Raw genomic sequence first — 18451 nt, forward strand, 5'->3', positions numbered from 1 at the left:
AGGAAAACAGAAAGGGAAGGTTTTGCAGATCCACAAGAAGCGATGCAAAATGAAGATGTCCGGGATGTCATGGATGTTAGGCCGTGTTCCAAAGTCAGTAGTGTATCAAAGAACCTGAAAAGACAACCTAGTCTAGAAATAGATACTACTAGGACCTCTTGGGGAGAACAATTCTCTAAATGCTCTGTAGCTTTTAGAAAAGGGCAAGCAGGCTGTTTTCACCCATCCTGCTTGCTTGCCTGTACAGGCTGAGGTGCAGTTGTGCAGCACTTGTTCCTTTCCACATGGATGGAGCAGAGAGATCAGAAAAGTTCACTGATAACTCCTGTTAGGACCCACGTCAAATGTTTTAAATGTATGCCTTTAACAAATGCTAGAGGTTGTTGGATTTTGGTTTGATAGCCGTAGATGGGCTTTCTCACCTGTGATGCTTATTTTTTTCCATGACTGTGTGTAGCATCCGTGCCTCATCACTGATGACATTTAAGGGAATCTCTCAGCATTGCCTCCTGATGCAAGGAAGGGTGAGAGTTGTTTTTCAGATTCTCAGTCCCGGTGTTGCTTGTGACTATTCTGTTAAAGTAGTGTTACTACCTTTTCTTCTGTTGCCAGGTGGATCTATTTGAAGCATTCCCAAGTGTCTGCGAAGAAGCATAGAGGAAAGCCAGGTGTCCTAATAGCAATTCGGGAGAGTACAAGAGACCGTCTCGTCTCTCTGTTGTCCTTATCATTTGTTATAGTTTTCCCATCATTGACAGTAATACTTCATTCACCTGTCACATCACATTCCACTTGGGAGGATGTAGTATGTTAAATTTTTTGTCAGTTTTAATATTGAGCAATGATTTATGATATTCAATGAAATTAATTTATTACAAATAATGTCTGGAGCTCTAACTGTGTGTTATGACACATTTGAAGGATCTTGTCCTCTCTTAGAACACCCATCTATTCATTTCATTTGCCATTTGGAGTATGTATCGTGTAGCATTTTCAAGCTGTAACTATGCAGCCATTTACAAAGGAATGGAAAAATGTCTCTAAACTTTGTATTTCACCTAGGTTAAAAAAAAAAAAAATCTGTAAAGCCAGTTGTGACTGAGACTTTTCTCTTTTCCATTTTCCCTTTTCCCAGCCTTGCCTTTCCTTATCTTGAATTTGCCCTTTGGCCAAGACTTCACCATGGTTTTGAGCTGAGTGTAAGGTCTGAGAACACCTCCCTTTCTCCCTCAGTCTGCTGCCACCCCATGGAAGCACAGCTCAACCAGGCAGCATTGTCACGCTCGTGAGGGACACAGTAATGCATTGCCTGGATGGGAGCTGACAACGCTCTGAGAAATATGACAGTACCTCTGCCCTTGATCAGGCTTCCCATTTGAAAGTTTTCATTTTGGTAATTACATCCTTCCCAGATCATAGCTGGAGTCATTGATCATACTAATATCATTATAACTGATTCCTGTAAGTCACCTTTTAAAGACACTTTCTATGGTTTCTTTCCCCCCTATATCTTCTTCCTCTGCCATCCTAGGATAAGACTTCTTCTGTCTACTGTTCATCTGATTGATTAGAAATGCCACATACTTCCTTTACGTATGGCCTGGTAATATACACATCACATTTCTTCCCTTGGGATCTTAATCAGAACAAGTAATGGCCTTTAGCTTTTCTCATTAGCAAAATGGAAAAGCACCATACCCAATCCATTAGAAATACAGCATTGTAATATGAGCTTATAGAAAAATGGCTGCATGCCAGCGGACATGGAGTGAGTTTACCTTAAAGGATTTTCAGAAGAATTAAAAAAAAAAAGTCACCCTTTATGCCTGGCAAGCGAACGTTTTGAGCCATAACTTATCACACCTGCCTGTCAGGCATTTTGCTGTTACTCCTTAAGTGCTGTTTGGACAGCTCTGTCATATAAAGGGCATTCATAAAGAGGAAATATGGGTGTTTGTACTTGTATTTATGTCTTCCCCAATGTTGATTCCCTCCATGGATTATCTTTCTCATATTCCATCTCTTATCAGAATTTGAGGGGGAGGGAGGAAGTTGGGGAGATTTTGTTATGTTTTGCTTTGCTTTGAATTTTTCACATTCTGTGAAATAAGAACAAGAACAACCATAATGGCTTACTTGTCTACCTGCCATTTTCCTGAGAATACTAAATACTATGCTTTTTTTTTTTGCTTTTTTTTTTTTTTTTAAGCCCTGCCTGAAACTGTTTACAATCAGTACACCAAGAGTGAGGACAAGAGGTGGTTTTTTTGTTTGTTTGTTTGTTTTCCACTGAAATGGATTGCTTTTCACTTGGCCTGGACTTTATTAGCCCAAGGAAACGTAAATTCATACCCTAGTATTTGTGCTTATGTTATCCAGAACTCTAAGGAGGTGTTCAAGCACAGGTCTGTACAGATTGATAATTGCATCGAATTTGAATGTATGTGAGCTGACACAGTCTCCTTTGGAAAGCCAGAACTGAAGGAATTCACAGAACAGCCTTGGAATGCTACAATTTTGCCAGCACTGAAGCACATCTGTTTTACTGGCCCCTTCAAGCATTGCTAATGTGATTCGAGGGAAAAAAAGGGCACTGAGAACACCCATAAAGCTGTATTTTAGATAATGTGTTACGTTGAGTGGGTGCTCACTTTTTCTTAAAAAACAAAAACAACTCAGGTTTCCTAGGTCTTAAGTTGCTCCCCTGTACAAAGTGGGAATCAGAGCTGAAGCATTCAGCTAGTATTCTTGATTGCTTCACTTATGGTTCATCAGCTGTGCTGATCACATTTTCCCAACAAAATAAAGTATCTCAGTACAAGGTAAAGAAAATAGTGCATGGAAATAGTGTGAAAGACATGCAGTACTCAAAATGAGAGATATTCTAAAGGGACATCTTTAGGGAATTTAAGTGGGGAAACTGCTTAGACCACAAAAAAAGAAAGGTTAAGGCAAGGAAGGATGACTGCTCTTTGAAGTATCAGGCATTTTTTCCCCTTCTTTCATTTTCCATTTTTTTCTTTTTCTGTTTTATTTTACTTTTCAGTATTTTTCTCTCCCCTCCTCCCCTTGGATGAAGCAATGACAAAGTGGGAGAGCTTCTGTGTTTTTACCACAAAATCAGTTCAGGAGTTCAACACCGTAAGCGACTCATTAAATTGTAGACAAGCTCATGACATGGCCATATAGTTCAGCCCCCTTAGCCAGCACCCTGATAAAAGGCAAGGTTTCTGCTTTGGTTATGCAGCCCTGGAGCTGATGCGCTCTGATGTTTCAGAGATCCTCCCACAGCTGATTAACCGGCTTAAGGACAGGCTCTGCAATATTCTAACTCAGTCACGCTCCATCTGTAGGGCATTGACATTAATTTTAAGGGGACCTTTATCCCAACATAATTTAAGGATTTTGCGGAGGGCGAGAAAAAAGAAGCCCTCACAAAAATGCTATAGCCACCTTTCACAGCCCTGCCATCTAAGCAGAGCTAACGATCATGTAATGCATGTAAAGATTTTAACAGACCTATTCGTATGCTAATGAGAAACAATGTTTTGTACTGAATTACTTTAAAACATAGTACTTTAGATGTATTGAAGTTGCTATCGGGCATTAAAGGTTAATACTCTCTTTTTCCTGCCCTGACCACATACGAACAAGTAACAGACAGAAGAGGAGCTAGCTGAGCAACATTCATGATTTCCAGTTTGTGGGAAATTCATCTTACGAAATTTGCTTTCGTTCTGAATCATCTTTTAAAAACCCAAAACAGAAAGATTCTCCCATGAACCAGAAATTCCAAACAAAAAATTAATTTTTGGAAACAATGGCTCACGGTGTTTCCAACACAAAATATACTCTGTGAGATCCTGACAGCTGCCAACTGGTATAAACATCCCTCTTGGTTGCTGCCTTGCTCCATGTCAGCTTTCAGGCAGCAGCTGCAAAGCGCTCCCAGGATTTTGTGTTCCAGAGCAGCCCCACCATGTCCAATGCTTTGGGCAGGCTTCCAGATCTCCTAATGAGTCGGCTTACAGGTTTGCTTACTGAGGAAGCAATCAGTCCTGGGAGCCATGCAACCGACAAGTTGGAAAACACCAGAAACGTTGCTTTGGGCACGTGACATTGTGGGATTATCCTACAAGAAAAGCAGGGTACAAGCTCAAAGCTTGCGTGAGGACTGCCGGTTTCCAGGTGTGCAGGAGGAGACAAAGATATTTCAGAGCTTCACCTGAGACAAGGTAGAACTGGGCTCTGGGGGCTTGCAGACTCCACGTTCAACCATCCCAATGCCACGTTTAGCAGCCTGGAAGCCCCAGGTGCATGTTTTGCAGGACATTCAGCTACACACACCTGGCAGCAGGATGATTCTGCTTGCATGCTAAGGGCCCAGCATTTCCCAAAGGGATTGCATTTCCCCCTGCCTAACCCTTGCATGTCCAGCATAAATACAGGAAGGCCAGCTTTTAAGGTATCCCTACTGCCACTGTTAGCCCCAAAAGGAAACACAGGCTATATCTGGAAGGTATTTTGTGATCACTGAATTGCTAAGGTCTTCCCCATCTCTAGACACAGCGTGCTTGTGGACAGCTGTTTGTTATGAAGCTTTGAGATAGTTTCTTTTTTCTTTTACTTTATATAGATATATACGTATATATATATATTTGGATTCTAGGGATCTTCTACAGAGAAAACAGTAACATGTTTTAGCTGCTTTTAAGAATGTCCAAGGTGTAGTTTGATGCTGTAATGCCATCAAACTAATATATTTTGCTAATACATTTTTGCTAATATATTTCTGTCAGGCGTGACTGCTTTTTCATGCAGGAGGTGATGAAATTCCTCCTGTTCCCAGGATAATTAGAACTACTAATATTCAGGTGACTTCTTGTGTCTTTATGTGGTGTGCTGGTTTTGTTTGTTTGTTTTGATTATTTTTAAGCTTGTAATTGTCCTTGCTTCCATCTGTTTCATTTTTGGACAGTTGGCCTACTCTTAAGTCTCTTCTGAAAGAGCAAATGGAAGGTGTATGTGATTGATGAGCAACTGTTATTTAACAAGCCTAAGTGGTTGTCGTGTTGTTTTAATAAAAGATTCATGCATACTGTATGGATGTTTGCAGACAACTAGCCTGCTTCTTTTTAGACTCTTCAAATTCATGACGATGTAATAGCCTCTGGAAGACACGTTTACCTCTACAAAGCAATTATTTGTTCATATAAATGGACCTGTTATTAATAATAGCTTAACATGCTCATGTGTTGAGAGTTCCACTGACACAGTTATTTATTTACTTATTGTGAAAATGTAATGTACAGATCAGGCTTCCTGCTTCTTACTAGCAGCCATTCATCAAGGATTAATTGAAGAAATTGTATTCAGATGAAAATTCATAAGAGTTTCCAACCAAAAGGGTGCAGGGGGAATTTTTATGTTAGAAGAAACTGATATAATTCTGCTGCATCAAACCTTTATTTCTCAGTATACAGAATCTGAAAAAAATATAACTGTGACAGAATCTCTGTGATTACTGACGCTGGCTGGCCATGACTGATACATTACACTCGTTTGTTAAGATACAGTCACTGTACCCTGGTTTTATATAGGGTGCTTCAGTCAAGACAGTCTAATAAATTGTGCACTAACCCACGCTCAAAAACTTGCCCCAGAGATCTCATAATGTATATTGATAGAACAAGTTCATAGAGTGTATTAGAAAAAGATAAAAAATGCCCCTTTTATAGAGAAATGAATAAGAACTAAAAGAACTGAAGAATCAAGAACTGAAACTCTGAACACCAGAGTCTTGGTCTTTGCTTTTTTAATCATAGCAGTATTCTTGCTCTCTTGCAAATGTATCCATCAGACCCATGAGATACTAAGAATTATGCAAAAAAAAGTAGTTTTCACATCTTGAAGCTATTCATACGCGCTGTCACATATGGAGAGTCAGTCTACAGTTCTGTACAGCCTCCTTAGATCTCTGCCTACAGTAGAGGTTTTGTCACAAGGAAGGCAAGAGTGAAAATATCATGGGGCTAGGTGCACTGACATTGACTTCCAGGATCATTGGCAGTCTGAGGTTGAGTTTCATAGCCATGTATAGACTGATAAACACAATGTGAAAAACTTGCTGTAAAGAAGCGTTCCTGAAAGAAACTTGCCTTTAGTGAAAGATACAGTCAAAATGGGAACTTAATTTTCACAGCCTAATGGGTTTTCTTCCATTTTCTGCCTTTTCATACACTGGTAAGATACCAGAAAGCAATTTGAGACTTTCACTGGGTTCCTTTGTAATACCAGACTTCGGGCTCTAAAACCTGCTTAAGATGAATGTGCCAGTTTTTGGTTTATTTGTTTCTGTAGACACTCCTGGATTGCTGTTTACATTAACTACAGATTTTACCAACACAGGCTTTTGTATGCTAGTGCACAGCTGTATGCAGTGATCTGATTGTTCTCACATTTGTTTACTCTAAATAGTCTTTATCTGATTAGTCCTGATTACTCTATTTTAGTAGCAGACCTGAATTCAGAAATAAAGACCTGTTAACTGTGGGGGGTTTCGTTCTTCTGCACCGTTTCTTCAATACCTTTGTATTACTCTGATTCACAAAGGTAGGGATTTGTGAAGGATACTTAGAACTCCTGAAGAGAAAAGGAGATTAGTTAGTAAATATAGTTCTTGAAGTTATTATTCCCTCTACCTTCATTTAACTTGCTGGAGAATTAGGTAACATCTCATTAGGAAGGTTGAAAGGGAAGTGATAGCCAGTGTTCCTAAATACATTTGAAATACATTTGTATCACTGAGCAGCAGGGAAGGAAGGTTAAATCTTGTAAAGGTTTCTATTCTCTGCCTGAACAATGAGTGCAGTGGCCCAGTGATGGGATTCTGTTGAATGACAGTGCTATACCTGATAGGGCTTTGGTAATTGTGTGGTAAAACAGCATTAGATTTTAGGCCAGGCAGATAATTATTAGCAAAAATATTGTAATATATGCAAAAACTCCATAGCTTTTATTCTTGTGTTCATTAATTGGGAAAAACTAAGATTAATAACAGCCATAGAATAATTACAGGATTGAGCTGGAAGGTGAGAATGCTTCTGGGTAGTAAAAGATATTTGAAGTTTAAAGTAAAAACGTGACTGCTGGATATTGTATTTCATTGAACCACCAGTGGTGCTGATGAACTAGATGGTCCTTTTCTCTTCCCGAGTTCCTGCATCTCCATGCCGGACTATGGGATAAGAGGACACAGCAAGACAATGTTCTTTTCTGGTGGAGAACAGGGTATTTTCAAATGAGAAGGTGGAACCAAGGACAAAAAAAAAGTGCAGTTTTATTCTATGTTTCATTAAAGTTATGACCACTTCACAAGGGTCAATGAGAGATGCAGTTTTTCTTTGCAGGGAAAGAGATTTGAAAGTGGAAGGGCAGGTTTCCTTCATAAGAAAATAAAAGAGGTGATAAAAATAAATCCAGCCAACAGGCTCATTTCCTTCAGTTTTCCAGCAATGCAAATGTTTTCACATAATTCTGTTAGTGATGCAGTGTCTAGACTTCTCAGATGGTTTAAAAAAAAAACACAACACATACACACAAATAAACCCTGGCATTAATTCTGAGAATCCTAAAAAGCTAAGTCATTGTCACTGTACTGTGGCTCATGCAGCGATATGGAACCACACAAAGTCACTGAAGACCAGACTCTGGAATCTCTGCTCATTTAAGATACATGGGTTAGCATTTTCTCACATAAGAAGACCCATTTAATCTTCCTTCAGCAGGCTGATGTGGTACAATGCTTAACAGCATATGCTGGTGCAGGGATTCTGCAGTTTGGCTCTGTCCTTGGCTGAAAAGGCTCTGTGCCTTCTCGGGGTCGTGTGGGTCGATGAAATTGGGAAAGCAATCTTTGATTCTTGCAACAGGTAGACATTTTTATAAAAATAAAAGCAAAACAAAGCAGCGTTTTCACGCTAATTTTATAAAAGCTCCTTCTTCCTTATCCTTAATAAGCCTACTAATCCTAAGTGCTCAGAGTTTCTGAATCTACTGTAAACTTAAATGCTAATATCTCATTTTGTAAATTCTGATTTTCTATCTACCGAGAAACAAATTCGTTGTTGATCAGGTTATCAACTGCTGTCACTCTGTAAAATCTCCTAATGCTCAGAGTGGCCAAGAGAATTAACATACAACCAGTGGCCTTCTTGTAATCACAGCTGTGTTATTTCACAGGCAACTAGGCTTAAAAATAGAATTGTACTTTAGGGTAGTTTCATATGGTTTCTGTTAATGATAACCTTCAGAATTTAAATAGTGTGTGGTCAAAGTCTGCTGGTGGTATAAATGGAGTCTTGCAAGAGGCACTCTGTCTTTCAGGCACTGTCTCAGCTGAAGCTCAGCACCTAATGACCGGAATAAGAGGTGTCTGCAGTGCATCTCACCTGCTAGGCGCTTGCCTGACTCTGCATTAACTTGTGCCCAAGAAAGGCTGACTAGGGCAAATAAATAACTGGACGTTGTCTGCACCTTACTCCCAGGTCACTCAACTCCACCTGTGATGGGAGAAACACATTGTCCTCCCTCAATGTGCTCCCTTGCTGTGCAGGCAGCTGCTTTCCTCCTGTTTTTTTTTCTTCTCAGTGCCTGCTGCCTTTATGGGCTTAGTGTTTACTGCAGGCTCAAGGAGTCTTGCTGGAGCCAGGCTGCGATACCCCACTGTTTGCAGATCTGTAAGAACTGATGTTGCCCTCTGAATTAATCATGATCCTTTCCACAGTTTCATTTTGTCCCTCACCCCTCCTTATTTGTTACCTACCTCCTTTTGATTAACTCTTTGTAGTCATTCAGGGACTCTAAAAGGAGAGCAGATGTGTGTGTATCGCTACTCCCTCATTTTCCACCTTATATATTTTTTCACATGCTTAAGCAGTTTCGAAAAGTTAAAGACAAAAGTCCCATTAGAACAAGGTGTGAACAGAATTGCTAATGTAGCATGTAGGGTAAACTGCTGCTCTGATGAGTGCAGCCTGAATTAAGCAGACAGGCATTGTGAAGTGTGCATTATATTATAATACTGCGCATCTTCGGTGCTGAGAACCTGGACTCTGTGTGTTGCATGAAGAAACTAATATAATCACAGAATCACATAATGGTTTGGATTGTATTGAAAGGGACCTTAAAGATCATCCAATTTCAACTCCACTGCCATGGGCAGGGACACCTCCCACCAGACCAGGTTGCCCAAAGCCTCATCCAGCCTGGCCTTGAACGCTCCCAGGAATGGGGCATCCACAGCTTCTCTGGGCAGCCTGTCCCAGTGCCTCAGTGCTCACATAGTAAAGAATTTCTACATATTATCCATCTAAATCTACCTTTTTATAGTTCTAAACCAGTATTCCTTATCCTACAGTACAAATAAATTAAGAGAACAGGGTACCATCAGCAATGTCTCTTTTTTTTTTCTTTTCTTTTTCCCCCTATATAGAAATTACCATCTTTTAAAGTATCAGAGTGCCAAACAAGCTCCCGGAAACCCTCCAGATCTGTCACCTGTGCATAGAGTCATTATTCATTTTACTGTCATAAATAAACAGCTTCTACTTTTAGACCCACAAAGCCTGTACAGTTGAAGAAGAATGAACAATGCTTTCTTCTGCTTTCTAAATACTTTGTTGAATGACCGATCACTTTCTAGCTCAATAATCTTTAATCCTGATGGAAGAGTATGACAAAGAAAGAATGGGGTTGGATTTTTCAGATTCTCTTATTTCAGTGTTTACAATACTAATATTTAGTGGAATTAACTGGGTGCTCTTAAGCCAATCACGTGAGATGTGCTGCCTCCCTTTCAGATGTATATAGGGACAAAGAACTCGTGTGTGGTTTATGGAGAAGATAAATCTCAGTAATGTTATGATGAAGAAGTCTATTTTTTCCATTTGCCTACTTACAAGTTACATTAATTTCTTGAGATAGGTGGGAAGCTATATGCAGATTATATGCATGAGTACAGGACCTGTGCTCACCATGGAGCCCCATCACAACAGAGACCCATAATTAAGGGATGCCCATCAAGGAGAATCTTCATCATGTGTGGTCCTGAGCAGGTGGATGTGGCCTGGAGGAGGCTGTGGCCCATGGAGAGCCCCCGTAGGAGCAGGCCCCGGGCCAGAGCTGTAGCCCGTGGAGAGGAGCCCACACAGGAGCTGGGGTCTGGGGGGAGCTGCTGCCTGTGGGGGACCCGTGCTGGAGCAGTTTGCTCCTGGGGGATGGACCCTGTGATATGGAGCCTTGTGGGAGCAGTTCTTGAAGAGCTGCTGCCTGTGGGAAGCCCTCACAGGATCAGTTCGGCAAGGGCAACATCCCTTAGGTCCCCACATGGAGCAGGGGAAGAGACTGACAAAAGGAGCAGCAGAGACAAAGTGTTAGGGACTGACTGCAGCCCTCCTTCCCCTGTGCCGCTTGGGGGGAGGAGGTGGAGGAGGGTGGATGGGGGGAAGGTGTCTTTAGTTTGTTTTTGTTTGTTTGTTTGTTTTCCACTGCTCTGGCTTGTTAGTAATAGGTAATAGATTCTATTAATCTCCCTATGCAGAGTCTGTTTTGCCCGTAACAATAATTGTTGAGTGATTTCCCTGTGTTTATCTCAACCCTTGAGCCCTTTTCATTGTATTTTCTCCCCCCTTTCCCATCAAGGATGGGGAGTGAGAGAGCAGTTGTGGTGGAGCTTAGCTCCCCAGCTGGGTAGAATTATTTCATTTATGCCATTGTTGCAACTAATTTTGCTCAGATTATTTTTTTAACTGTTTTTAACATTGTTTTAGGGCCCCAAGCAATTTAACCAAAAGGTTGAACCACCATTACAGTGGGCATTTATATGAGCAGAATACGTTATATACAGGGAAGAAGTCACATTTTTGGAGTTCTTCATGGAGTCTGGCACAATTGGGGCAATCCATGCTCTTGCACTACCACCAAGAGCAGTGCTTGCCAGCAAAAACACCAAGGGATTCCCAGACAGTTTCAGTTGTGCTACAGAACTCAATGCCAAAAGGTTTTGCAAAAAATAGAGTGGTCTAAATTAAAAGGCAGTTGAATAATTTTATGTCTTTGTATTAGAGCTCATATGTGTTTGTGTGTAAGGTAAGAGAATAAGAGAATGGAAGACAACTGCACCTTATGAGTCTCAGCAGTGATCTTCTGGGTTCAGGGAAGAATTCTGAGGAAGTCTAAGCTAAATAAGGCCACTTTAGTTTTAAATTAACACTGGTAATTAAAATATTTATACATTTGAGTGAAACTAGCCTGGGTAGGTATTTAAAGCCCCTATGGGTCATTGCAAAACTGAAAGAGTGAGAGCTTCAGGTTAAATATTGACGTGTTTAGAACAATGCCACGCAGCGGATGTCACCCCAACATACATGCATGTGATGGCAACACTACAAAGCAGAATGAATGGAGCGGAAGCTGCTCTGGAACACCCCGCTGTAGCATTCTTATTAGTTCCTAATCCTTAAGGCAGGAGAATAGTCCAACTGTACTGAGTACAATAGGGATAGTTGGCCTAATGTCTTTGGTGGGTTAGCATTCATAAAAAAAGTACTGAATTCAGTTCTATTTCTGAAGAAGAAGAGAAAGGAGCTGCAGAAAATCATGTCCTGTTACAGGCACACATACACGGGAGATGCTCCTGTCTCTCTTTGTGTCAAGAGAAGGAAAATGCTGTGAATTTGTATTCACAAATATTGTAATGATTTTCAACACAACGTTCTGCTCCTGTTACAAGTGTATCTTCTGTCACCTATGTTTCTCATTGATTATTTGTTCTATAGAAAACAATTTCATTGAAATAACTTTTTTTTTTTTCTTTTACTTTACTTTTTCATTACTTGAATGAAAAGTAAATGATTCTTACTCCAGGATTTAGCTCTTGGATTCTCAAATATGACGTTCTCATTCCCTCAGGCCTTTCTCCAGTCTGTACCCCACTCTGCAATTTTGTAACGCATGTTTGTGACAGGCATATCAAACCATCCAGTTAGTTTAGAACTGAGGTGAGAGAGTGCTTTAAATGTAAATTTTACTATAAACAGCAGAATAAATCTTGCAAGCACTTCCTAGCTCTGCCAGGAAGCAAATCTATATTTAACGCATTTTAAAATTCATCAAATACATTCTGGGCTGATTCAGATCTTCAGTGTGTCTTTGAAGATAACATGTAGTGGAAGTGTCATACAGTCAGTTGTGGGATTGGGCACATTCTGAGATTCTTGTCAGTGAAGACATGCAGTTAGGACTGGATTGTAGAAAGAAAAGTACATCCGGATCTGACATCTTAATATTGATACTTTATTTGAAGCCTTGAAAAATCTGTTGCATTCAGTTCAAGAGCTTTTAAAGAATTGCTGTATATAAAGAGATTAGTGCCATACCGATGGCAAAATTCACATATGCTCATAAATTAAAAAAAAAAAAAAAAAAAGACTATCTTGTAGTACTTGGGAGACAAAGTATTTTGGAAAAGCTAATAGCAAGTGTTTCTGTAATAATAATTGGGAGAAGCTTCAAAATGCATAGAAAAGATCCATGGATATTAAAAATGATTCTTAAGAATTCAGTTAAGGCTTCTATGTACAAAAGGCTCCCAGACATGTCTTCCTCTTCCTTTATTTTTCCTGGCTTGGATCACCCCTCCACTCCCTGTAAACTGAAATGTTCTTAATGATATGGTTAAATATAGACAGGAATAAAACTGTCAAATTTTGTGCTTCATGTTTTGTAGGTGTCATTAAGATAAGATAAATAAGATTCCAAAATACTGTTTAGATTGTTTCTGTATCTGTAAACACTACATATATATATATGGGCTGTTACCATGTCTCTTTACTGTTTTATTTATAAGTACAAATAGGAGTCTCTCCGTTTCAAAAAGCATGTGAAAAAATAAAATACAATCTGAATCTATCAGCAATATGTTTACTATCACCTGTATTCAAACGTGACCTGACGTTGAAGTTCGAGACTGATTTTTAATAGCTAGAAGGTAATTCCTACCATTCACTAAAATCCTTAATTAAAAGAAATAATAGACTATACATTAACCAACAAACTCTTTACAGAAAATTGAAAGAGCGTCATGCTTCTAATATGTTGTGTTTTTTTTTTCTTTTTTTTTTTTTTTTTCAGCTTGATTGTGGTTTTCTAACGTTAATTTGCCTTCAATTTGTTCTAGTACATGACTGCTGCTGCACCTATGCAAGGGACCTACATTCCCCAGTACACTCCTGTGCCTCCAACAGCTGTCCCTATTGAAGTAAGTTTATCTCCATCCAGGAAAGCAGAGTAAAGGGGTAACAGAAGTCTTCTACCTATTATGCCTCATTGCACCTGTTTTTTGAGAGGGGCCTAAAATCACTTTATGGAATGGTACATCTTCCACATATTAAAATTAAGACTGCACATTCCTTCTCTTTTTCTTTTGTTTCTTTTTCCTCCCCTTTATATTTATTTATTGATTGACTGATTATTTGCAAGGGCTCTTGTTTTGCATTTGTTTTGCTGTACAGCAAGATATGGAATGAAATATCAGTGATTATTACTATTTTTTCCCCATGTACTTGGGAGGGAGATGGGAAGAGACAGGAAAACAAACCCAGCAGGCAGACCACGAACCCAAAAGAGATTCCAAGAAGAGAAGATTGCAAGAGGGTTTGATGCGGTCCTTAGCAAGTATAGGTAATTGCTGAAACATTTAGCCACCAGAAAAAGTGATTGAGCAATGGAAACCTTCCTCTTGTATATACAGACATGGAGGATGCTGCACTGACTGAGTGCTTTTTCATCCTTGAGGAAGGATTCGCTCCCTCCCTCCTTGGGGCTGAGTCATGCTGATGACAGTCTAATGAGTAAGTATTTACTCAACCCTGTAGACCACAAGCTGCTGGGAGAGCATCAGCTCGGCCTCCACTTCTGTGCAGCATTATAAGGGCCACCAAGCACAGCGAGAGGAGGGAGCCTTGGCATCCCCTTCAGTGTGTGCTTCTCTTTGGTGCTATCCCCTTTTAGCAATAACTTCTCCCCTACACTGGGGTAATGTGAGGGGTGCCAGGGTCTCCATACTTCTGTCTTCAGCTGTGTGGACTTTGGAGTTGCTGCTATTGCTGCTTTGTGCTTTGAGGATGCTGTGTTAGTTGTACTGTTGGCATGGCCCCACCAGCAGTCAAGTACTCACCCTGGTTTCTCTCAGTTCTCTGAAATTTCTAAATGAGGGCCCAAAGAAAAGGCTGCTACTGTTTTGTCATACTGTGCTGATCATATTTTTAGTCTTTTTTTGCTAGAGGATAATTCTGCCGTAGGCCTTGTTTACTTACCAGTGGGCTATGAGTACCTCTTTTTAATTGCCATTCTTAGGTAATAAGCTGGACAGATAAATCAAAAGGAAACCGTGGGATGGAGATGAGAGTGGCTCATGCAGCAGTGCTGGCCAGTACCAATGAGAAATTAAGTTAATTTTTCCTGAGCCCTCCTCACCATCACCCACTGGTATATTCATGCCTGATAAAGTCCTATGATGTAGTAAGTAAATATTATCTGAATACATAGCCTGTTTTGCTCTGATCCAGTGATGAATATTATTACTGTTTATCTGTATTCATGTAGTAGCATCATGAATCAGGACCCTGCTATGCTGGATGCTCCCCACAAGCAGAGACCAAAAAATATGTTCTCTGCCCCAGAGAGCTTACATTCTCAAGATGAGATGGACAATAGTAGAAGCATAAAGACAAAGAAATAGACAGAAAAAAATATAATAATGATAGTCTGTTAAGCAACAGATATGTAGAATTTATGAGAAATTAAACACTTTTTTTTCCACAGATAATATAAAATAAACTACCTTTTGTTTACATAGGACTCAAATGAAAACAAAGCAAGTGCTTTGTGCTCCCTCTTCTGGCTCTGTTGTGTGCAATATGGTAATAATGCATGTTCCCTGGAGAGACCTGCTAGTGTTATTAGTGTGGCCAAAACACCAAACATGAGAGTAAAGGAAAGAAAATGTAGTTCACCTTGAAAGCATGCAAAAGTAGTCAAATTCAGGCTGTCCAAATAGGCTAAAAAATAGAATATAATGTTAAATCCATATATATCAACTTTTGTATATCTACTTAACTTTTTGTTTGACTGTTTTGTTTACAAATTTGTAAATAAAACTGGAGCTTTGACTTAACAGGTAAAAATATTTAGTGCAAGTGAAATTTATTGTTGAAATGAAACATGCATAAGTGCACTGTGTACTGGAGTGCATTTTTTTCTTAAGGCAGCTAGAATTCTGATGGGCATGTAATAAAGCAGAGAATGGTGGGCCTAGTCTTTGTTTCTATCTCACTGTAAAATGAGCAAAATAAAAGTGAACTCACTGTGAAGTTGGGGTAGGCAAGTGAAAGTCAGAAGAGCCATGCACTTGTTAAAGAAAAGACAAGAGGTAAAATCAAGACGCCACTGAAGTCAGAAGTTTTGCCTTTGGCTTTGAATGGACAGAAAACCTTTCCCAAATGTGTAGGTATTTGCCACGGCAGCTTGTGAGAACAAAGTACTAGAGATGTTAGTACACTAAGGAAGATTCTCATTGCTGGATTATCTCTGTAAACTAATATAGTTTGTTGGGTTAGCATGTGGTTCTCCTGTCTCAAACTCTCTCAACCATACAGTACTTGTAGAGAAATACAGGAATGTGAGCTGGTGCTGAGTTCCTTTATGTAATTCAGTAAAGTGACTAAAAATAGTAAGTTTTTTATGTTCTCATTTGACTCCGTAGGGTGTTGTTGCTGATACTTCTCCACAGACAGTAGCATCATCATCACAGGAAGCCAGTGGTCAACAGCAACAGATGACAGTGGAAACATCCAGTGAACATGCACCTGCATATTCTTACCAACAGTCTAAGTAAGTAGGCATATACTTTGTAGACTGAGGGTTTTGTCTCCTCTGTATAGTGGCCCAAATTCTCCTTCCCATTTCAGCAATACAAATTCAGCATAGCTTCATTAAGTTCAGATGAGTATTGTGTATATAGTAATGTAATTAGTAGGGGGTTTTGCCTGATGGTCTCACCTAAGCAAATTGTATTATTTTTTTTGAGTTGAAAATTGAGTTGAAATTGAGTTCCATGCTCTCTAGCAGGCTTCTGCTTATTCTGGACTTAGAAGGATCTCAACAACTGCATTAACAGTCACCATACCAGGCTAAACCACCATCTAGCATCAGAGGTTATAAACAAGACTTAAATTTTGCAGTGGCAAAAATCAGCATGGTACAAACATAAAATTTCATTTCTGAAACTCCAGCTAGTTACACAGTGTAAATTGCCCCAAATGGGTATTTGTGAGCATGCTAAACTGGTGCCATGCAGATACCAAGTGGGCAGAAGCTAGAAACAGAATGGAAAAGACTGTGATGAGGAAAAGACTACGTTGTCTTTCTCTCATCCTCTGCTCACTTTATTTGCTTCCCGTGGAATACCTTGCAAAATTTGAGATCTATGCAATGATAGCTCGACCTAGAATCCCATCATTTTCTGAATTTCTCTTACACTCCTTCCCTTTGAGATATTACAGAATCAGTCCTCTTGAAGACAAGTCAGGGACTTAGTCACAGGTACTGATCCACAGACAGGTTCTAGGAATTTGGACCAATTCTAAGAATTTTGCCGTACCCCAAACACAGTCATTTATTAATACATGTACATTGAAAATCAGCATCACTGTAAAAACAATTATGCAGTTTTTATCTTGTGGAAGGAAGCAGACAAATCATCAGATAAGAAAAATGTTTGGTATATCAGCTAATGCATCGTAACATAGTACTTATGGTGCAAGAGGCATAATATATGAGCTGGTATAGAAAAGATAGGAATTATACCAATCTGTCAGTTGCTTTACTTCATTTGCAACCTCAGAAAGTGGAAGATGCTTTTTTTTGTCTAACACATGAACAAACAATGGCGTCAGATCACACAATGGCCCTTTTTGACTGCCGTATTTTGTAATACCTGGCTTTTTCATATGTCACTCCCATATTTGTTCAGATGTAAATACAAAGCAGTTGATCACATGCATTTTGTTGATCCATCCAGTACTTAATTTTGGAGACACAATCTATGCATGTGTACCCCTCCTAGCCATCAACCTCTCTAGTACCTGTAATGGCAAAGTACTTAAAGAATATAGTTGGCCAAGAGAGAAATACACATGACAATGCCATCCTGTTCACTGGCTTCGATGACTGTGTTCTGAAGGTACTTGGATTTGATCATTCCCATGTTCCAGTTCGCTTTTAATTAAGTCTCCAAGCAAAAGAACTTAAGTTTAGATATGTTCATAAGGTAGCTGTAAGCAGCTGCTTCTGGGATTTTTCCCACAGAGAAGGAAACTACACTATGATTCTTTATTGAAGTGAGTTCTGTGTTCTTTCTCATGTGGTGAATTCCCACCTTCTCTGAGAATGAGATCCTTCATCTTTCCTGCCTTGTTGCAGTGATGGCTATGGTTTTAATGGCACTGGCATTTATATTCAGAGGAAATTCTTTCCTTTTAAATCACACAGAGAGATCCACCACATATTTTTTACTATGATTTTTTTTTTTTTTTCCATGAAAAGTGCCCTCTATTTGTGTCTGCTAGTTGTGGGCATAAATCTAAAGTGTGGGAAGCTGTAGAGAGAAACAAATATGTATGCAATCTCTGTCTTAAAACAATTCCTACCAGAATATTTCAGTAACCTTTAACATAATATTAAGTGAAGTTAGCTAGCAATTAAGATATAGTGTTTTTAATCCACTCTTCGAAGGGCACATTTATTAATAAGAAGTACCATGCCCAATATACATCTGTTTTCAAAGCAATAGAGAGGAAGTAAGTAACATGACTGCATAAAGATTTTGTCAAATATAGGTAAAGGAAAAGGCAGACACTAAAAAATAGTTGCATAGGAACTGATCAGTCAGGAGAAAAGTTCTAACAGTGTATTTCATTATTTATAATTTCTTTACAACAATCATGAAACTGCAGGCAATGAAGGAGGGGAAAGGTACTCAGGGTGTTACAATGATCTTGTTCTCTCTTTGTGAAAAAATAAACCGTAAGATTTAAAAATTAAGTTCCCCTTTGTTTTCATCAGCATACACATTCTTTCATTTAATATGCTGGCTGCTCTATTTGAGCATCCCACACAGGGCTGTTCAGAAATGATGACTTCATGTCAAAAACCTGACTTCTAGAAGTGGAGCAATATAGGAGAAGCTGCCTTCTGTTTCTGAGCAGACAGCTCAACTCTATGAGGAAATCACCTTAATTATTTTAGACCTGCAATGCCTCTTTTCTTCTCCTCATAAATCTTTAATTTTCCACATAAAAGCGTGAAATCTATGAAGTGGTTTTAAATGGCA

At 39.4% G+C, this 18451-nt stretch overlaps 1 protein-coding gene across 9 annotated transcripts in view; it reads left to right on the forward strand.

The window, feature by feature from the left end:
* RBMS3 (RNA binding motif single stranded interacting protein 3) overlaps positions 1–18451 on the forward strand; it is a 694738-nt gene that overhangs the window by 674506 nt on the left and 1781 nt on the right. For 6 of the 9 annotated variants that reach the window (XM_032183106.1, XM_032183102.1, XM_032183101.1 and 3 more), the window contains 2 exons: positions 13238–13318; positions 15824–15951. In XM_032183106.1, coding sequence (XP_032038997.1) covers positions 13238–13318; positions 15824–15951 — 209 coding nt within the window. Of the gene's footprint in view, positions 1–13237; positions 13319–15823; positions 15956–18451 lie in introns of those variants that run through there. The other 3 variants (XM_032183104.1, XM_032183108.1, XM_032183110.1) reach the window with 1 other exon arrangement.

The sequence above is a fragment of the Aythya fuligula genome, chromosome 2 (assembly GCF_009819795.1).
Source record: "Aythya fuligula isolate bAytFul2 chromosome 2, bAytFul2.pri, whole genome shotgun sequence".
NCBI lineage: Eukaryota > Metazoa > Chordata > Aves > Anseriformes > Anatidae > Aythya > Aythya fuligula.